This window comes from Candoia aspera, chromosome 3 (assembly GCF_035149785.1).
Source record: "Candoia aspera isolate rCanAsp1 chromosome 3, rCanAsp1.hap2, whole genome shotgun sequence".
Classification (NCBI taxonomy): domain Eukaryota; kingdom Metazoa; phylum Chordata; class Lepidosauria; order Squamata; family Boidae; genus Candoia; species Candoia aspera.
Genome location: NC_086155.1, coordinates 110872678 through 110895262, shown reverse-complemented (window position 1 = coordinate 110895262; position 22585 = coordinate 110872678). Strand labels below are relative to the sequence as shown.

Below are 22585 nucleotides of genomic sequence, written 5' to 3'. Positions count from 1 at the left end.
GAGCAGCAGCACGTAGTTACGGGCCTCCCGCGGCTGCGGTATTAAGTCAGAGTTCGTGTCGTTCAGGAGTGAGTTTGCTGAGTCAGAAGCATACGCTGCCCACAGGAGAGCCTTTAGAGTGCCTGCACCGAGGGCAGCGTTTCCCCAGCAAAAAAGGGCGGCGATAGGGAGGGGAGTTTGGGTTAAATACCGAGTCAGTCACAAATTTTGCCCTGTCATTGCCAACTCAGGCCCATTATTCCCTATTCTGGGTGGATGGCTACTCTGGCTTTGCAAAGTCAGCATTTTATTTAGTTCATAATTTTATATATCATAATTTAGTAAATAATCACCAGGGGTTAGGTTAGGATAGCAAAGTAAGTGTCAAAAGTAAAGGTATTTTTGAGAAAAACGTTCCAGATACTCAATCTGAGTATGAGAACAGGGGCATACCTATTCCTGCAAATAGGAAAGCAGGACCCCCACCACCTGCCCCAGCTCTACAGTGTTTCAGTGTTTCCTCTCCAAAATACTTACACATTTCAAATATAACAATAGAACCAGAAATACCAGCACAGCTATTGAATGGAACTGGTACTATGGAATCACAGATGTCTGAAATTAGTTTTGAATAGGTAGTAGTAGTGGCATTTCAGGGTGGGACCCACTCAATTCCCATCCTAGTGACGCAGTTTACTTTATATTCCCAATTTGCCTTTCCCCAGGATGTTAACTGATATCTCATTAAAGGAACCTGCTGACTCCTGCAACTGGATTTATCTTACGATAAGGTCAACCTTCTTATTGAGTCACCATTTATTTGATTCCTGCAATATCATAGGAATAAATTACTCCTCCCTGGATTAGACTTTAGTCTCAGAATAAAGTGCAGACCAAGCAAGTATAAATCTGATTGTGGTAACAAAAAGCCTGAGCCAATACTGTGGAGAAAAACATGGGGGTAGGGATACTGTACATTTTTTGGAAAAAAAAATTATTCCTGTGGTTGCCTGCATATGCAACACAAAAATCATAGCATACTGAGGCATCCTCTTGATAGAAGATCTTACATATATCAAACTTAAATACATTTTATATTTAGTATTAATATATTAGAGACTTGCACTTTTATTATGGCTCTGAAACCATGTTTTATTTCCTTGAAGAGTTTTGTTGGCTTTCTTACTCTTCCTTTCTAACAGGCCTTGAAAGATAGCTGTGCCCATAGAAAGATAAGGTGTACTTTCCAAAGAGCTTCTCCAGAGGAAAGGTATTCTTTAATAACGGTCAAGGGGCCCTAGCAACGATGGAAGTCCCTTATATGGAATGATGATAGAGTGAAGGAAGGAAATTCCTAATACGGAATTAGGTTAAGGTGGAGTATGGTAAGGGGTGGTATTCTAATGTATAATGGAAGGTATATAATGCACTGTAAGGAAGGGGTCCTGTGCGATCCCCCACCTAACAGCTTGCTGTCATTGCTTTTGCTCTTGGGTGAAGAATAAACAACTTAATTTCATGCAACTGCCTGTTTCTTTGATCCTGCCTCACTAGTGAACCTGGTAAGGAAATAAAACAGTTCTAACACTCTTCTCCCTTTGTAACATTTTCTTCTTGTTAAGCAGCTGAAATAGCTTTACATGATGGGCTCCTGGCAAGTGAATAGAGGCTAATAGTTTGCTCTGTGGAATGTCCAGCACCAGGAAAGTTGAATGGGAAAAATACTGGAACAAGGCTTGGAGAACACCAGAGCTAGTTGAGAAGGCATGCTCCAGGTCCCTTCCATTAAACACTGTCATCTTGTTGGACCCCAGAGCTGTGCCTTCTCAGAGGCAGCGTCTGCCCTATGGAACAGCATCCCTCCCCCGCCCCTCCAGAAATTTGGATGGCCCTAATCCTGTTAGCCTTTCACAAGGCATTGGAAACTGGCTGTTCCCCCAGGCATTTGGATCAGGGGTGGTGGTGAGTGGGATCAGTGGCTTCCTTGGCCCTGGGGTTGTTTGGTGGGATTGTTTTGATTTTATCAGCCAGAGTCACTTGTGTGAGATGGGTGGTTACATAAATTATGTATGTATGCATGTATGCATAAAAGTAACAATAAGAACAACAAAAGGAAAATAATGCCAGAGAGGAGAAGTGTGATTAAAGTGGAGTATACTTATGCTTAGATAACAGGTATATTATCTAAGTGGGGAGGATGATATAGAGCAGGATGAACTCAGAATTTTTTGGCCTACTGGGGGCTGCAAGGGAGCATGGCCAATAATATGATGTCACTAGAGTGAGTGGGGGCAATTTGTTTCAGCTTGTTGTTTAATGGTTTAGGGAGCTATAAAGGAGAAGCTATAAGACAAAAATGGGCAATTTGCAGCCTCCATGCTCTTCCTAAGAACAGGCCATTCAATCTAACATCTGTTACAGGCAAGCTATTAGGAAAGACTGTCAAGTAGCCAGTCTGCAAGCAATCAGAAAAGAATGCTACCATTACTGGAAGTCAGCACAGGGCAAAAAGTAGCATTAGATTAACCTTATTTTTTAAAAGACACAATGATTACTTGGGTAGACCAAATGTGGATGTAGTGTACCTTGATCACAGTAAAATGTTTGATCTTATGATACCTTTGTCACAAGATGATTAAATATGGGCCAGAGGGAACTGTAATCTAATGGATTTGCAACTGGTTGAACAATCATACCCAAAGGATACTCATCTCACCATCTTGGGTTTTAGATCTCATATTTCATATTTTAGAGTTTTTAGTATATTTGTATATTTTATAATGTATCTCTTTTAATCGGTATTTGATTTTTTACTGTTTTAAATCCGCTTGTAAACCGCCCAGAGTCATTGTTGAGATGGGTGGTGGAAAAATGCAATTAATCAATCTCCACACTAACCTGGAGGGAAATATCGAATGGGATTTCCAGGACCCAGTGCTCTTCAATATCTTTACAAATGAGTCTACAATAGAATGGGGCATTCACAACATTGGCAGATGACACTCACCTAAGCAGATTAACTACAATTGCAAAGCCTCACCTTCACCTGCCAGATGAAAAGAGCAAGTAGTGCAATCTTAGGCTGCATCTGAATTGTAACCAGATCAAAGAAGGTAATAGTTGTATTATACTCAGCACTGCATGGACTACACTGAAGAATACTGTGTCCAGTTCTGGATATCAAACTATAAAAGAGACATGCAGAAGTTGAAATGGTTTCAGAAGAGATACTAAGATGGTAATGTTTCTGGAAACCAAATTCAGTGAGGAATGGCTAAAAAAGAAGGGCATGTTTAGCTTTCAAAAGGGTAAATAAGATATAATAGCTGTCTAGAAATATCAAAAAGGCTGCCAATTTGCAACAGAGGGTGAAACATATTTATTGAAATATGTCATGAAATTTCCATTTATGACACTGCTCTGCTTATTTTTTCTCCTTGCCAGACTGTGGAACAAAAAACAAACCAACAAAATACAGTATACTCTGGGAAAAAGTCCATCACTTCTATAAATTAAAATTAGTAATTAATGGAGATTAGGTCTCATGGCAAATTTTCCATCATAACCTAATGGAGCCTCCATATTCCATTAATACCAGATGTTGAGTGACAGAGTATGGTCTTTCCTGTAAATTTCTAGATAAATCTAGTTAATGTTGGACCAAATTAACATTTGAAAAATGGCAGCAAGAGGGGAAGACTAATTAAATAGTTAAGGGTAGTCTTTTTTGTTTATCAGTAAGAGAGACAGTGGAAACACATGACTTAAAAAAAAAACCCAATTTCATATGAATCCCTGGCCCATCTTTAAGTTCAATATGCATTCTTACAAGCCTTTCCAGGCTTTAAGATCTTCTCTCAGTCCTGGAAACTGAGAGCCAACCAAAGATATTTGTTCAACACGGATCCATTTATAAAACACAGATGTTACTAGATACCTTAGCTATCCAAGTATTTTTAGAAATTATTCTGTAAAATCTGAACATTTTAAAAATGTTTTCATTGGTAAATATGAAATTATTTCTCTTATTTCATGAGAACTTCCCAGCTTGAGGTGGGGGGCCAAGGAATCCTCCAGCCTGCTTGGTGGCAGCTCGGGAAGGAGCCAGACCCAACAGCTTCTGAATATTCTGATAAGGAGCAAAAAAGACGTAAGAACTGAGTAGTGCATTTGAGATAAAGCCAGTTTTCTCTCAATAAATAGTCAAGACCATATGCAAACACTGTTAATCAACCTCAAATAATTGCTCCTGTTTCATTTGCACTCACACACTTACTGAACTGAAAAAGTAGGTATACTTAATTTTTACAGTTCTGTTTGTGAAGAAATAAAAATGAAATTACTAAGTACTATTAAGGGATTTTCAGTACCTATATTCTTCTGTAAGAAAGAAAAGGAGATAAAATGAAGATTTAGATTCCAGTAGAGAAATAAACTGAGTGGTCTAATAATTCCAGCTCCCCACTCAAGTTAAACTCAATTCATGGTCACTGCATATATGTAGTTTTCTTTATAGTGTTAGGGAAATGATTTGCCATTGCCTGCTTTGTTTTTTCCTCAACTTCTCAATCTAGGAAGCCCTCTGAAATTTCAAGGTGATCCTCCATATAAGTTCTAATCGCAGCTGACTCTGGCTTGAAATCAGCCAAGATTGGCTAAGTGCTGCCACATTCTATGACACCATTCAATTATATATATATATATATATATATATATATATATATATATATATATATATATTTATTTATTTATTTTCATTCATTCATTCATTCATTCATTCATTCATTCATTCATTCCCATATTGGGTTCATTTTTACATCTGTACTTTAAATACCTTTATATTTTGCATTTTGGGATTTTTGTTTGCTCATTGTTCATTTAATACTGTTAACTGCCCTGACTATTCAATTTCTCTCTCAAACACACACATGTGTGGACACATCCCTATTAGAACTGGGATTCTGCTATGAGGATTCCAGTGGAATATTCACACCTAGAAAATACCTTTTACTATCCAAGTTAGCCTGGGTACAAATATCGTTTCAAGCAACACCCTGAGTTAGCATAAGATATAGTATCCTCAATATTTCAGGAAATATATATTGGAACTGTAGTTGTTCCAATAAAATTAATAGGCTTTGCTTTTAATATGTAATTTAACAAAACAAATTTCTGAATGTTTACTCAAAATGAATCCTAATTATCCCTAGATTTTCAGAATTAGTGTTGGAAGCCTAACTCATTATAACAGAGTGTCCTTAAGATGCCAAAGAAGAAAGGCAGTTACTAGAAATATAACACACACAGCAGCAAGGGCACAAACATTCTAGGAATACATGTGATTCCATATAATGATGATGGCTATCTTCCTCCTCCTCCTCCTGAATCAGTCCACTGGACGATGAAGGTTTTGGACTATAATTGAAGGTTATGGACTATAATCTACCACTCTGGTCCAGTATGTGTTCACAGACAGATATTTTTCAGCTTCCCAGTTTAGGACACAAGAGTGATTGGTCCGAAGTCACCCAGCCAGCTTCTGTGCTTAATGGAGAAGTAGAACCTAGGTTTCCCCATTCCTAGTCCCACACATACATACATATATGCATACATTTATTTAATAAATATAAAATACATATGTGTGTATGTATACACATACACCAAAAGATGATAGAGAAATATAGACAAGTATTCCATTTTGTTGGAATTTAAAAATGTTTACTAGAAAAAGCACAACATATCCACCCAGTAGCAAACTACACCAGTCACTGCTTCTAATTCCCCAAAGTTCATTACATTATGACTATTCAGCAGCGAAAGTAAAACCCAAAGCAGCCCTTACCTGCCGAATAGACATAGTGCAGAGAATATAGAGAAAGATGAAGGAACAGTCTGTGTAATCTTCACCCAGAAGATTACGATGGGACAAACCCTGAATGTAGGAAAGTGGTATAAATGGGAGCTTTGCAACCACTCTTCCATCAAATCTGCAAAAAGCGAACAGAAAAATTTGGTTATACAGCACTCAAATTAGTTGCACAGTAATCTCACCATATAAACAGTATCATTTTGCTGCACATTAACCAAAGAACATCACATTCAAGGCAAAACATAAACCAAAGAAAACTACAAGGACAGAATAAGGAGTAACACTTCCATTACCTTAGTTTATATTGTGTATGGATATTTTAATAAATTAAACAGGAAAATAATCCTTGAAATGAGCTCTTTTGCTAGGTGTTCTTTTACTTCCCCACATAATCACCACCATTCACTACAAACTTCTGCCAATAAGGGGCAAGATGCTTAAAGCTGTCATGAAATAATTCCACAATTTTATTCCTTCAATGAGGTCCTGACAGTCCTTTCCACTCAAACAGTTTCCCATAAAGCTATCCTTTCATGGTCACATGGTGCCATGTCTGAACTGTATGGTGGATGGGGTAAAACAGTGAGATCCAACTTTGCAATTATTTCTTGAGTGGCTTGTGAGATGCGAGGCCTAGCAAAATTTTCTTCTTGTGCTTTAATCATTTTTTTAAAATGCGTATTTTTAAACATTTTGGGGCAAAATGATTAAGTAAATAAAGAAACAGAAGGAAGAGACATACACAAAAAAGGTGAAGGAAGAGAATCAGGTGAATGAAGAAGGGATTTACAAATGTGTTAAAATTATAATTTTCCAATATTCCAATATGTGATTAGAAATATAATTTATTTGACCTGAAAATCACTATTAAACTCTATGCAAAATATAAATATCAAAAGCAACAGACAACACATTATGAATCATAAAATTATGAACTGCATTATTCTTTAACAAAATACTAATACACAAAAAAATGAAAAAAAAAGTCAATTTTATTTGGTTGCTTGCAGTTACATGTCTGCAAATTATACTCTTCCTTCCCATTGTAACCCAACTGTTAATTGTGATCAATATATTTATAAAGAGCCAGTTTGGTGTAGTGGTTAAGACATCAGGCTAGAAACCAGAATACTGTGAGTTCTAGTCCTGCCGTAGGCACAAAGCCAGCTGGGGGACCTTGGGCCAGTCACTCTCTCTCAGCCCTATGAAGGAGCCAATGGCAAACCACTTCTGAAAAACCTTGCCAAGAAAACTGCAGGGACCTGTCCAGGCAGTTTCCGAGAATCGGACACAACTGAACAGATTAAAAAAAAAATCGTTAAGCATTAGGAATTGTTTCTGATTTCTAGTTAGGTACTTTCATCTATTTTGGTTTTTGTTTTCCTTTAGAAATTGTATTCTAAATGTCTAAGTTTGCCTTGTGTAATATATGATATACAGGGGAATCATTCTTGCTTCAATTTGGTTAAGCTTCTGTTATGAATATATACAATTAGTTTCACCGTTACCGTGTATTCTCCAAGTTTAGTTTCCTCATCTTATATAAACTCTTTTTCAGTTTTGTGCCAGATTTGTCCTTGTGTATCATAGTAAACTATAGTAAAATGTATGTTAGTAGACTGTGATGTTTCTTGTTTATATGTTCTGGAAAAACTCCTAATAAAAGTATTTAGGTTACTATTTAAATTTTAGTTTTATATTTTTTTGTATAAAAACACCGGCTGCTGCTTTAGGTGGGAGACGCATTCCTTTTCGCGTTCTGATCCCCCACCCCCCACCCGCCTCCCCTCACCCACCTTGGACGGACTGGGGTGTGTTGAACCCCCGGAATGGAGTGGTTGGGAGCGGCGGCAGTAGACCGGGTGGCAAAGCGTGGTGAGCCTGGTTGGGCCCTGACGGGACGGTGGGCCCCAGAAGTGGACTGGGCCGGCAGCACGGCAGACCAGGCCAGCACTGCGGTGGGCAGTGCGGCAGCAGACCAGGCCGGCGGCGCGGTAGCAGGTGTCTGCTACCGGTGGCATGTTCTGGCCCTCTGTGCTCAGACCCAGGTCAGCAGATCCATAGGGGCCCTGGTCCCCGGCTGCTGCTTTTTAATGCCAGGTCAATTAATAACAAGGCCCCCCTCATATGTGACTTGATCACTGAGGAGGGGGCAGACCTGGCATGTATTACCAAGACCTGGCTGGGCCCTGAAGGGGGGGTGCCCCTTTCGGAAATGTGCCCAGCTGGGTTTATGGTATGGCACCAGCTGAGATCCCAGGGCAGGGGAGGAGGGGTGGCTGTTGTCATCCGAGAGTCTCTTCTGGCCTTCAGGGGCGCTGCTCTGTGAGTGGCTCGTTGTGAGACCCTGTTTTTCAAGTTGGGTTCCCGAGAACAGGTGGGAGTATTGCTCCTGTACCAGCCTCCCTGCTGTGTGGCAACCTCGCTGCCTGAGCTGCTCGAGGCCGTCTCGGGGCTGGTGGTAGAGTTCCCCAGGTTCATGGTTCTGGGGGACTGCAACCTGCCATCCCTGGGGTGTGCCTCGGAGGCGGCTCAGGAGTTCATGGCTACCATGGCAGCCATGGGCCTGTCCCAGATAATTCAGGACCTGACTCGAGAAGTGGACTTGGTTTTCTTGTCAGAGCAGTGGCAATGTGATCTGAGGGGAGAGTTACAGCTGTCCCCTTTGTCATGGTCAGACCACGCCCTGGTGGCCCTGAGATTCTCTTATGCCACCCCCCTCCACAGGGAGGCAGGACCCATTCGATTGGTCCGTCCCCGGTGACTGATGGACCCGGCAGGGTTTCAGGGGGAACTGGGGGTTATACCCGGTGATCTGCTGCACGGTCCAGCGGAGGCCCCAGCTGCAGCCTGAAATAGGGAGGTGGCTGGGGCCTTGGACAGGATCACACCTGTGTGGCCTCTCTTGTCCCATCGAACCCGGCACTCCCCGTGGTTTACAGAGGAGTTGAGGGTTCTGAAGAGGATTAAGAGATGCTTAGAGCGCCCCTGGAGGAAGACAAAGACTGAATTTGACCGAACACCAGTAAGAGCCACTATTAAGGCCTATCTTGTGGCAATAAAAGCGGCAAAACGTCAATACTTCTCCGCTCTTATTGCATCTGTAGAATGCCGCCCGATGGCCCTATTTAAGATCACTCGATCCCTTTTGGGGAAGGTGGGCTCAGTGACCCACTTACATGGTCGTGCAGAGGAATTTGCTGAGGACAAAATCGCTCGGATCGGCTCCAAGTTAGACTCCAGGCGTGAGGCTTGGTTTGGAGAGGTGAACAGGCTTACCCAGTTATCTGGGAGCAGTTTGATCCTGTTGGACCTGAGGAAGTGGACAGGATCCTACGGACAGTAAATGCCACCACATGCCATCTAGACCCGTGACCCTCCTGGCTAGTAAAAGCAGCCTGGGAGGTGACATGTGGTTGGGTCCATGCGATGGTTAATACATCCTTGGGAGAGGGGGTGTTCCCAGCTACCTTTAAAGAGGCGTTGATACACCCCCTCCTCAAGAAGCCATTGCTGGACCCTACTGTTCTGGACAATTTTTGTCCAGTCTCCCATCTTCCCTTTTTGGGGAAGGTGGTTGAGAAAGTGGTGGCTTTGCAGCTCCAGAGGTTCCTGGAGGAAACGGATTATCTAGACCCCTTTCAGTCAGGTTTCAGGCCTGGTTATGGGACAGAATTGGCATTGGTTGCACTTATGGATGATCTCTGGCGGGAGCGGGATGGTGGCAGTGCATCCATCCTCGCTCTCCTTGAACTCTCAGCGGCTTTCGATACCATCGACTATGGTATCCTTTTGGGGTGGCTCAGGGAATTGGGGGTGGGTGGCATAGTTTTACGCTGGTTCACCTCCTTCCTCCAGGGCCGGTCCCAATCGGTGTTGATAGGGGAGGAGAGATCGGCCCCACGGCCCCTTCTTTGTGGGGTGCTGCAGGGATCAGTACTCTCCGCTCTCCTTTTTAACATCTATATGAAACTGCTGGGCGAGATCATCCGTCACCATGGGATGAGGTATCATCAGTATGCTGATGATACTCAATTGTATATCTCCATCCCGGGTGAAGTAAGTGATGCCGTGACTGCCCTCTCCGAGTGTCTGGGGGCTGTGGGGGCCTGGATGGGGAACAACAGGCCTCAACTGAACCCTGGTAAGACCAAGTGGCTGTGGGTTAATGGTTCTTCTGTATCTGGGACATTAACATCTCTGGTTCTGGATGGGGTTGCACCGCCCCAGACAGACCCGGTTTGTAACTTGGGGGTCCTCCTGGACTCACGGCTCCTGCTCAAAGAGCAGGTGGCAGCCGCAGCCAGGAGAGCCTTTGTGCTGCTATGTGCTGTGCACCAGTTACGCCCTTTCCTGGATCGGGAGGCCCTTCAAACAGTCACTCATACCTTTGTTATCTCTCATATAGACTATTGCAATGCACTCTACATGGGGCTACCCTTGAAAAGTAACCGGAAGCTTCAGCTGGTCCAGAATGCAGCCGCGCGAGCTGTTTTTGGTGCCCCCAGAAGGGCACATGTAACACCGCTGCTGTGCGAGCTGCATTGGGTACCAGTTTGCTTCCGGGTCCAATTCAAGGTGTTGGTTATCACCTTTAAAGCCCTACATGGCATGGGACCGGGTTACCTGAGGGACCGCCTCTTCCCTATTACATCAACCCGTCCCACCCGATCATGCAGAGAAGGCATGCTGCGGACCCTGTCTGTAAGAGAATTTCATCTGGCAGGGTCCAGGAAGCGGGCCTTCTCTGCAGTAGCTCCCACCCTGTGGAACATGCTGCCCCCGGAGGTGAGATTGGCCCCATTGCTCCTGGCATTTCGGAGGAGTCTGAAGACCTGGTTCTGCCACCTCACTTGGGGTGGAGAGAGGAATAGATCTACATGGGAATGGCTGCTATAGACCACTCCTCCCACACTTGGACTGTTTTTTGATTCTTTCACCACTTGAACTTTTTATCTTTACTCTTATTTATATTATTTATTATTGTAATTTTATACTGTATATTTTATGATTGTTGTTTTAATTGATTGTTGTAAACCGCCCAGAGTCCCCCGATGGGAGGAGATGGGCGGGGTCAAACAAACAAACAAATAAATAATGCTATTTATTTCTTTATGTTAGTTTTAAGGGTTTGTTTTTACATAACCATACATAGCCTTTCCTGATCCACCACCTTTACATTTTTTGGTTCAGCAATGTACAACATCATCACAGTCATCACCATCATAGCATTCAGTGGTGAATTTCAACTGGAAGAACTCCTTCAGCTGTCAAAAATTCAATCGCGGCACATTGCTTAAGGCACACTAACAAGTATTTACTGCAGGCTTGTTTCATGAACAACATAATCTTTTCTCACAGCAACTTCCCGCTAACTGAAGTGAAAGAATAGATACTAAAGAACACATTGTTGCTTCTAGTGCATCAGTACTACCATCTGGTGATGACTTATAACATTGGAGGCATTATTTTTTATTCAACCCTCATACAGGTAGTCCTTGCTTAACCACAATTGGGACCAGAATTTCAGTTGCTAAGTGAAGTGGTCATTAAGCAACTCTTATGACCTTTTTTGTGGCAGTTGTTAAGCAAATCACCACGGGTGTTAAGCAAACCACGTGGTTGTTAAGTGACTCATGCAGTTCCCCATTGATTTTGCTTGCCAGAAGCTGGCCAGGAAGGTAAAAAAATGGTGATCACATAACTGTGGGACACTGCGATGATCATAAATGTAAACCGAATGCCAAGCATCCAAATCGTGATCATGTGACCACGGGGACGCTGCAACAGTCGTGTGAAGTCTGGTCGTAAGTCATTTTTTTCAGCACTGTTGTCAGTCCGAACTGTCACTAAATGAATGGTCATTAAGTGAGGACTACCTGTAATTCTAAGAAAAGCAGGCAATTTTTTTTTCAGTCTGAGAAGTTGTAATGAGTGGACATAGCATGCATGCATTTTCTCTCACATTTATATATATATTCCTTTGCCAACACACAGGTTGGCAAGAAACAGAGGCTTTATTTTATTATTTCCTGTAGCTGTTATTCAAATATAGAATAATTATAGCAAAAATCAATGAAAACTGATAATAATCCAAAAAAACAGAAGAAAAAAACAGACAAAGTATAGATCTCATAACATTAATTATAGTTACCATTTATTCAACTGGACTAAAATGTCAATAAATTTGGTGCTAGGCAGGTTTTAGAAGAGGGTCTTTTTACAATTAGGGGCCCAGCATGAAGACCTACAGTATTTCACTAAGGATGTGCAAAATGTTATGCTTCAGCACAAGTGCTATTAAAGTTATATAAATGTAAAGACTACTGGTACAATATTGGTTTGCTTGTTTTGATGAATTTTGGTGGACACCTGAATTCCATGTATACTTTCTGTAATTTGGGTGGAAAGTAGCATTCACCAAGGATTTTGTGGGCTATGGGTATAAAACAAGAGAGCAGCAGCTGGTTCATTGTTTCTTATGTCCTGAACATGGGGAACATTTTTGAGTTTTGTTCTGATAGAATGTAGAACACTGTTTTAGATTTTGTCCTGACAAAATATAGCTAATTTGAAATGTTTTGACAGAGCATCTCAAGTTCTCAATGCCCCCAAAAATGACAAAAACAAGTTGTTTTAGTATGGTGTCTAAATATCCAGATTCACATCTCTGTATACAGATCACTGAATGTCTTACTCCAGTCATACTTTCTTAATGTTATAACAATCTATCAAACTAAGCAGGAAGAATAGTTACCTATATTATTAATGTAAGTTATATTAATTCCTGTTAGAACAGTTAATTTTTTTTGTCTCTGAAGTTGCTATATTACACTCTCTAAATATTTAGAATGGCAGCGGAGGATTAAAACTCAGTGCAAACAGGTATTCTGCAGAAAAACTCCACTGGAATCTCTAAAATCTAAGAGCCTGTGGAGACATTACTATGGATAGTTTATAAGAGGTTAACAGGTCATAGTGGCTACTTTTGTGATCCAAAATGCTACTTTACTCACTCCTAATCACCGAAATAGTTGTTATGGACCAGAACTGGCAGATGTGAGATGGCTCCCTGAACCCAACAGCGGCAGTAACTTTGTATGTGTATCACTTCCCTTTATGCTCCCTTACATGGAGAAAATAGTCAGCTTTTTTAAAGTAATTATTCATTTAAAAACAATATTGGTAATCACTTACATGGAATTAAACATTCCCATCAGAGCAGTGAAACAAAAACCAATGGCAAACATGGACTTCATGCGAACCTGCAATCAAAATAAAAAGTGAAAACATTACTGTTTAATAAATGAGAATCCAATGGAGGAGAGTGAAGTCAGGCAGAGGGAAGAAAGGCAATCTCGCAGGCCACCACTCTCTTAGCCTACCGGAGGACCATTAAAAGGGCCTGGCTCTTTACCCATGCTCTGGGGTAGAGCTGGGGAGCCTGCAGAGTGTTGTTGGGGCATACTAGGAGGCACCGGGTTTTTAGCTTTTATACGATTATGTTTTTTTATAGTTCTATTGTTGTGAGCGGCCCAGAGTTGTTTTAAGATGGGTGGCCCTACAAATCTTTTAAAATAAATACGTAAATACATAAATACATACATACATACAATGGTTAATGTTAACATTACCTGGCACCAAAGAATACACCATAGCTACCAAGTATCTAGGTGTATTTCATGCTCATTCAGATCCTTTAGCCCCAAGCCATTCATGGTTTTAAAAGTTAATACCAGTGCATTAAATGCAGGTCCTGAACCAATCTAGCATAATATGATCACATCATCCAATCTCAGCTATCAGTCTTGCTGCCCTATTTAGTCTAGTTGAAGTTGGCCAGCACAAGAAGGGTTTTTTATACATATGGTCTGAATGATGGAAACAGTGAATGTTTATGTTGCCAAATTAAGGCTCTCAAAATCTACCAATAGTCTCCTGGTGTGGTGTTCACTGAGTTTGCTCTGGTGCTACATAAAAAAATCCCTAATTCTGTAAAAGAGGATGAGCCTCTTTTGTAACACTCACCATTGACAGATCTCTATTGTTGTTCTTCAGTTTCTCTTCTTGCCTCTCTGAAAAACATTAAGAATGTTTCGTTTACAAAATCAGAAACTTGCTTCCAATGAGCAAAGTACCATCTGAAGCACTTTGTGATACAACAAACAGGCATATTGGAAGTCTGAAGATTCAGCTCAACCACCCATGTCCTAAAAGTGTTATAATACAAGGGAGTCCAAAACTATGTAGGCACTGATAAACACTGTGTTGCAAGGAATCTCCAAACTTCCATTCCAACTGGGAATGGAAGTTCACTACTACTTTTCAAGTAGAAAATTGAGCTTCATTACTACATTCCAGAATCAAGTACAATGATATCACTTATTCAGTTTTAGAACAGGAAAAATATAAACCAAAAACATGGATAGGTAGCTCATGGGCTGTATGTGACCCCCCATAGCCTCTGCTACTGTCCTCTTCAGATGCCCCCTCCTGGTATCCTGCCAATTGGCAGTCTGACAAGCTGTAGTACACACCAACCTCAGCCCTTGGTATTACCTATTTTCTTTTTCTGCTGTCGGCCAGCTGATTCCGTTATTGTTTCCTTCTTTTTTTCCACTGTAGAGATTAGACAACACAGCCAATTATTTTCATAAAGAAACAATTTCTCCTTAAAAAACCACCTCTCTTCTCATTGCTTTGCATCCCACACCAAATATCCAAAGAGATTATGAGCAGTTTATGGGCATACATGAGGGAATGTGTGAATAGAGGTGTACCTCACCTACCTGTGCACCTTGTAGAGGGTACCAGGAAGACCAAATCCCCCACCCTGAAAAGCTTCCCAACCCTCTATCTATAACAGAAAGACTGAAAAAATAAAATACTAAGGGAATGTTGTTTTGCTGAAATTATAGCATTATGGTAGTGTAAGTTACAAGAGTGCCATGGGTGTGTGCTAGGGAGCGTGGGTGGATGGGTGCCACCACCCTGCCAAGAAGGGAAGGGGCTGTGAGTCCTCTGTTCTGAGCACCACTGCCAGGCAGGGCAATCCTCCCGCCAGGCAGCGAGGTGGGGATATTCCTGTGGCACCTCCCCCACTCATGGCCAGGACACCTGGCGGCAATTTCTGGCAGCTACTTGGCTGAAGGCTTCTCATGCAGCAAGGTGGCCAGAGGGGGAAGCAGCAGCGAGGGGCAGAGGCACCCTGCACAGCATGGCCAGCAGAGCCCCACGCCCTAGGGCTTGAGGCCAGCCGGCGCCGGTAAGCCCACTGGAGGATATGCAGATGAAGAAGACAAGTCAGGTGGTGGCTGTGGTGGCAGGGGGGCAATCATAAATGCGAGCCAGCCTGAATTTTGATCATAGGACCAAGGGGGCGCTGTGATGGTCGGAACTTTGAGGACCAGTCGTAAGTCCATTTTTTCAGCACTGTCATAACTTTGATGTAGAGGCAGTGAAAGACTTTGTATTTCTAGGTGTGAAGATTACTGCAGATGCTGACTGCAGTCAGGAAATCAGAAGACGCTTAATCCTTGGGAGAAGAGCAATGACAAATCTCAATAAAATAGTTAACAGCAGAGACATCACACTGACAACAAAGGTCCGCATAGTCAAAGCAATGGTATTCCCAGTAGTAACATATGGCTGCGAGAGCTGGACCATAAGGAAGGCTGAGAGAAGGAAGATAGATGCTTTGAAACTGTGGTGTTGGAGGAAAATTCTGAGTGCGCCTTGGACTGCAAGAAGATCAAACCAGTCCATACTCCAGGAAATAAAGCCAAACTGCTCACTTGAGGGAATGATATTAAAGGCAAAACTGAAATACTTTGGCCACATAATGAGAAGACAGGACACCCTGGAGAAGGTGCTGATGCTAGGGAGAGTGGAAGGCAAAAGGAAGAGGGGCTGACCAAGGGCAAGATGGATGGATGATATTCTAGAGGTGACGGACTCGTCCCTGGGGGAGCTGGGGGTGTTGACGACCAACAGGAAGCTCTGGCGTGGACTGGTCTATGAAGTCACGAAGAGTCGGAAGCGACTGAACAAATAAACAACAACATAACTTTGAATGTTCACTGAACAAATAGATGTAACCCAAGGACTACATGTATAGGAAGAACAGAAATGATTGAACCTTTTATTATTTTTTATCACAATGAATTATAATTTGCAGGAACAGTTGGTCCTCCTGAGGGAAGGAGATGAAGTTTGCTCAGTTTCAGAGAAATAGATGTGCAGGTTCAGAATTAGGCTCCTGTGTATTCTGATCTTTTAAAAAGAGATTTATTATTTTTTGAAAGAATTACATATTTGCGTTTACAGTTGCCATTTCTGTATGGATCAAGCCTGTTCAATTTCATACAATAGAAATTTTTGAGCAAAAAGAATCTTTACAGATTTGGGAGGAAGTTAGCTAATCCTTCCATTGTTTTTAATATGCCTGCAGGTTTCATAGATACTTGCAGGCATTGTTGCTTGGTATATATATTAAAAGAAACTGCCAAATTACAGATGGACAGGTGTAGAGGTCTTGGAGCCACCATTCATGCTGAGTTAAGGAAGGCGGGGGGTGAGGTGGAGAAAATTATCCCTGAGAGCTCAAGACACATCCAAACTGTTCTTCTAATGTGTATACTGCCCATACAAGCTTCTCATCTACTTCATTTTGGAACAAGGAGTCCCAATTAATTTGTAAATTAATTCTTGCATAAACTCTTTCATTTTTAGGATGTACAGATCCAAGCTAAACATAAAATTGCAGAGTTTGCATCAACCATTTCTAAAACGGTAAATCAACTTCCACATCTTATACCTCCCTTCCACGGGGATATAATTTTTATATAACAGCTCACCACAGAATTCAATAATGCCAGTCTTTCACCTTTGCCAGCTGTTATTTTATTTACTATTCCTTTGCAACATGTATCTCACTTAGGGAATATTGGCTGCTGAAGTTACTGTATACAGATTACAGGCCAATCAGGAAGATCTACAACCACAACTCAGCCTAGCAATTAAGGATGTAGACAAAAGATGCAGGTAGATAATCTAGTTGAAGTTGGACACACCATTTGCCAGCCACTTTTGTATAATTCAATCATCCTTCAAAATTGGATCACAAATTCTTAGTGTCTTTCATTATCATCTATGTAATCAATCCAGTGATGCATCATTTTAACTGGAAACATCCATTCTACCTTGCAACGCACCCTCTCAGTCAAACTACAATCAATTATAACTCTTCTTCATATTACCTCCTATCAACAGTACCAGTTGAGGATGAAAAGGAATCCGAGGTTGCCCAAACCTAAATTGCAAGACATGTCAACAATATCTACAGTATTTGTTGGAATCAATTTGTAATGCCATAAACTGGTTTTATCTTGTTCTGTAGGTTAAAATATTTTATCCTGCTATTCATCTATTCTGTTATTATATTTTAATATTGTATATATTACCCTCTTGAGCAGCCCAAGAGCACACAGAGCGGCTAGATTGATGTAAGATATAAAGATGTAACCAGTCTATGCCCTGAAGTGAGCTGCGGTTAACAAAAGCTTAAGCCTTTGAATAAAACTTGTTAGTCGGAAAAGGTGCTATCAAACTCCTTCAGATTTTTTGCCACCATAGACTGAACATGGATCTCCTCCTACAATATCTCCATCCACAGGGGGATTCAGGATCCATTTCAAGAAAAGCTCATTAGACTCAGGTGAAACTATTATAGTAAGCATAACTCAAATTCTGAGTATTCTGGGACAAGACTAACCTTATCATGCATTTGCAAACATACTCACATTTTTTACTCTGTTTCTCCACTTCTGCTTTCAATCTTTTATACTTGTCTGTTCTATAAACCAGAACCCATGTTATACCTGAAATAGACATAATACAGAAAAACATGTATGAACAACTGGGCACAAACAGAAAATACCTTCAGAGCAGTGGGTTCTACCAGCCCAGCATTAGCAATCATTTGCATTTGCATTTGCATACTATAGTATTAGAATTCAAAAATGCAGACCAGGATGATATGTGGCCCTCTGGCATCCCTCTGTTGCCCCAGAATACATAGAACTAAACAACTGGGGCATTTTTTGCTTTTTGTTTAATTGGGGTTTGCTCAAGACATCCATTTCACCACTTAAAACTTGCAAAGCCTGCTCTCATAATTTAAAATTTCTCAATCCCTGGCCTCTTTTACTTTTGGACTGCACCTAGCATTCTGCTATGCAAAGGCTTGGTGGTTCTTGAACCAACATAAGTTGGTCACATCTGGCATAGCAAGTGACAAGATCCTTCATTATTTAGTGCTACTTTCCAAGAGAGAAGAAAGTCTCACACCTGGTTAAGTTTTATGGTTCCGTGCAATTAATTTTCTTACCTGTATTATTACGAAACAATAACCTAATTTTAAATTGACAATAAAAGAAAATGAGGAAGAAGCAAATGCAGCCTCTAAGGTGAGAAGTCCCAGTTATTTGTTTATATTTGTATCAAATGCTCATTATCATAGATTTTATGTGCATTAGAACATTTGTAGCCCATCTCACTACTTCAAAACTGGGTTGTAAAGCAGACCTTGAAAATGCAAGAAAATAACATTTGGTATGGGTTATGGAAAGATCCTTTGGTTCTCTGTCCCTGACTTCAAAACAAACAACAAAATATACTATTTCAGTGTTATTTTGAACCTGAGTAAGGCAATCAACTTTTCTAGTGCATACTGTATGTGCTTTTTAAGATAAGAAAATAAAGGAAGCACTGATAGATCAGACCACTGTTTCCTACAGTAGCCAGCAAGGGCTTTCCAGGATGCTCTACTAGCTATTAAAGTGAGACCAGCAGCAAAATGTTGCCTGCACTCTGGTTGAGATTATCTAATTACCATTGCTGTGGCCACGAGAAACAACCAAGCACTTCCCCCTGGTGCCTAACTACAGTTTCAGGTAAGAGCCCACCACCACCACCACTAAGCAGAATTGCTGAATGGAGAAGAAAAGGTCCAATCTGCTTCATAAATATGAAATTTTTTGCAATCTTGATTTATCTTTGCCCTACAAATTAGTACTTAACTATAAATTGTCATGTCTTTTCCAGGATATTCAATTCCATTCCATCTCTCATCCATCCTGACAGACTTCCAGCTTGGAGATGTGCTGTGGCATTCAGGGAAAAATACTGAGTTCCTGCTGCTATTCGGTAATGGGAACATAATAAGTAAATTCTTGTTATTTGTGGATTCCGTATTTGCAAATTCACCTACTAGCTACAATTTATTTGTAACTGCAAAATCAATACTTGTGCTGCTTTTGCAGTCATTCACGGACATGCAGAGCGGTGAAAAATTTGAGTTGCCCAATGCGCACATTCCCAGCTGAGATTTCAGTACTCATTAATTCAGTGTTCGTGGAGACTTTATAGAACATAACCACTATGTCTAATGAGAATTGACTGCAATCTGAAGCAAAGTCACTGGGCCCCTACAAGCACACATCCCATGGCTGAGAGGAAGCCTTGCTGCTTCCTCCTAGTGATCTTGCTCCAGCTTCCATTGGCATCAGCAGTGAAAACATTTTGATCTTGAACAGACTGGCTATGACTGACAAAGGGTACTGTAGGTAAAGTGCATTGTGACTGACACTGTCCCATGTTAGAAAAAACACAACACTTTAGATAGGCTGTAAGGTAACAGTCCCTTAGACATATTTTGTTTGATTTGGGGAGACTCTTCTGAGGCTAATTTATTGTGAAATGCACAAAGCTGATTTCTTATGCATTACAATTTAAGTTATTAGTGCAATTGGCATGCCAAGGTTAATAGTGTCTTGGTGTAGAGGCTTGGCCTGGATCAGTAACTTTGAAGACTGAGCACAAAATTAGACATGTGAGCATGGCTTTAAGCTTATCATGGAGTTGATACATTTAATTTTGCACTTGTAATTTGTCATACACATATTAATGTGCATACTTCAATGGTGACAATTTTGACTGGAGAGAATCATTATAAGAACACTCTCCTAATCATGCAGATACATTATCTAGGGTAGCCCTATCCTTAGTTTTAAATGCAAGGTTAACACTTACTTTGGTTAATATTCTTTATAGTGATTTAGCATTTTTCATGCAAATATAGAATGGAGAACTAATAACCAACCTTATCGCTGGGCATTTCTAACTTTCTCAGCTTCAAGCAGTGGATCAAGGAATTCAGACATGAACGTTTTAATAATCCCTGGCAAAATAGGCCAGCCAAGGTTCTGAGGTGGATGAAAGAGGGAATTCAGCTGAGCGGCGCTTTCTGAATCACCGGAAAAGTCTTCCAGCACCTTCCTTTCGGGATTCCCTTCCCCGCCCCGCCACACTCTGGGCGGCATGCAAGCATCCCACTTCCGCTTTCTCGACGTAAAAGAACTCGGAGCCCTGACGCTTACCCTACCAGCTTCTCGACAGAGGAAGCCCGACCTCTGCTTCAGCACGATCATGGAATACCAAAACTTCTGCTTGAGTTTGCACAAAAATCTAGCGCCCGCCTCGGAGTTGCAGCAAATATAATTTAAATTGGTTAAAGTTAGGCTACTAACTATAGCCGCCATCCTGCTCTCCGCCCTTCCCACTCGTGTTTGCCCTCATTTTCCGCACTCACCCTCCGCTAACAAAGCGGTGCACACCGAAATGAAAACAATAAGGATTGTGTCAGCGAACATAGTACTCATCCTGCAGCTTCAGCGGCGACAGCACCTCTCCGGAAACTAAGTGCGAACGGAAACTAGAGAGTATCAACATTTACTAAGTGCGCAACTTCCGAGTTGACCGGAACTCCCATCACTGTAGTCTGTATGCTCATTGGATAGAGTAACTTAATCTCTAAGTACAGCAGACAGCACAGGCTTTGAGTTGCAAGAAGCAATGCGTTGGTACTGAACGCTGTACGTTGTCTGCAATCGACATCAATCCACGGAAGAAAGTAATCGGACTGTTACTAGCGGAAAAACTTTCACTAGAGCATTAAAAATAATTATTTAGCAACAACTGAAGAGTTGTTGCTGAAAAATTTCCTTTTTCAAATGTGTTAATTATTTCAAATTATTTAACACATTTGAAAAAAGGAAATTCAGTTCCTGAAAGGAGGAGTGCAAATCTCACGCGGGAATAGAAACGCGTATCCTTTTCCTTTGTGCCGGTTTTGGCAGATGATGTTGCTGTTTCACGTTCCCAGTCGAAAACCACGGTAAAAATCATATTGGCCAAGAAATTGGATTATTAACAAGGAGACTTTCCTTGGAACAGTCATTAATGGTTATTTAACACTCGTCTTCGGGAATATAACACAAGTAGAATCCTCTATACTTTCCTATATCTATACTATTAGATAACCAAGATGAAGTATCCAGCCAATCAGCCGTTTAAACGGGCGTCGAGGCGCTGGAAACATTTCGAGGAGTCGCGGTTCTTTGTAGAGAAGTAATAAAGGTGTTGGAAAAGACCCCAGAGATCATCTAGTCCAATCCCCTGCCCAGTGAAGGATAGACATCCAGTTTTTGGGCGAGTCTCCATATTCTGCCTCTCCCAGCCTAAGCGCGAGCCCCCCGCTTTTTTTTTTTGTAGGCAGGAATGCTGGTCAGCCTCAACCCACCACCTGCCTGCCGCAAACGCAACCTCCGCCCGTGTTTCACAGTACTGTATTGCCTCGAAACTACTATTTTCAACTCTGACGGAAGAAGGGGAGACAGCGTCTCTGCTGTGTTTCATTGCCTCGGAAGAGTGTAATATACTCAACTATTTACTCCCCCAAAGGGAGACGAGTTCACATAACTTCCTGGATCTTTAATTGTGGTATAAATGCAACTCTTGTTCATGCTGTTGGTTAAATAGTCCTTTGTTTTAATTATTTCTTTAAAAAACTTTACGAAGTCAAAGAATCAAAATGCATACAGATGAAGTACAGCACCCATTTTTAAAATAAACTACCTCCCAAGGAATAGAATAGCTCTTCTTATTAGGACGTTTTTAGGACATTCAACTGAAATCTGCCTCCTTGTAACTCAAACCCCTTGTTTTTTGTCCTGTCTTCATCTTGACACTACATTTTGATTGATGCAGCCTAGGATTGCATTTGCTTTTTTGGTAGCTGCATCACATTGTTGGTTCAAGTTCTAGTCCTGGACAGTTTACTCAGGATGGAGATCTTTGTCTTTATTTTGTAATTACTTGAATGAAAGTGTATATATTGCATTCTATTTTATTCATTATTGTTGTTACTAGTACAATTTATCTTACTTCCCTATATCCCATGCAAAATGAAACATGCTTCTGGTAGTGATCACTTCCTTAAGTGATGGTGATCTCTGAAGGTGAAGAAAAACTACTCACTATTGGTTTTGCATTTTGGTATGTTTTTCAAATTAAGACAAATGTCTTTTTCTCAGCAATTAGTAACTGCACCCATATTTTTATGTAACTCTAGCTTGCTGATCCTGGCTTATCTTGAAGAAAGTTAAGTGGGATCAGATTGATTTGTACTTGGATGGGAGACCATCAGGAACTATCAAAGCTGCATAGACTGGGAAGTAGAAAAAAACCATAAAAACTCATACTTTTAACAGTTATTTGAAACTGTTCATAGAAATCATTCCTGAGGATGGGCTTCAGTGACGTGAGCATGCTTGTGGCACTAAACTTTTGGATTGGGTTTATATAGCATGCTAACCCAGAGTCTGGTTTGCTTAGTTT

At 41.2% G+C, this 22585-nt stretch overlaps 1 protein-coding gene across 1 annotated transcript; it reads right to left on the bottom strand.

Moving 5' to 3' along the window:
• Nucleotides 1-3342: 3342 nt before the first annotated feature.
• On the bottom strand, nucleotides 3343-20655 carry TMCO1 (transmembrane and coiled-coil domains 1). Its single transcript, XM_063298590.1, has 7 exons — nucleotides 20499-20655; nucleotides 17650-17727; nucleotides 14408-14467; nucleotides 13877-13923; nucleotides 13046-13113; nucleotides 5822-5966; nucleotides 3343-4108 (listed from the first exon to the last, which is right to left on the bottom strand). The coding sequence occupies exons 1-7, from the start codon at nucleotides 20566-20568 to the stop codon at nucleotides 4010-4012; spliced, it is 567 nt and encodes a 188-aa protein (XP_063154660.1). The 5' UTR covers nucleotides 20569-20655; the 3' UTR covers nucleotides 3343-4009.
• Between the last annotated feature and the right edge of the window lie 1930 nt (nucleotides 20656-22585).

Excerpts from the sequence above, each read along its gene's own strand:
- TMCO1 (XM_063298590.1), bottom strand. The coding sequence starts at position 20,568 with ATGAGTACTATGTTCGCTGACACAATCCTTATTGTTTTCATTTCGGTG. Across the intron at positions 13,114-13,876 it reads ACAATAGAGATCTGTCAATG|GTTCGCATGAAGTCCATGTT; the intron begins GTGAGTGTTACA and ends TTTTGATTGCAG. Across the intron at positions 5,967-13,045 it reads ATGGGAATGTTTAATTCCAT|ATTTGATGGAAGAGTGGTTG; the intron begins GTAAGTGATTAC and ends CGCTTTTTGCAG.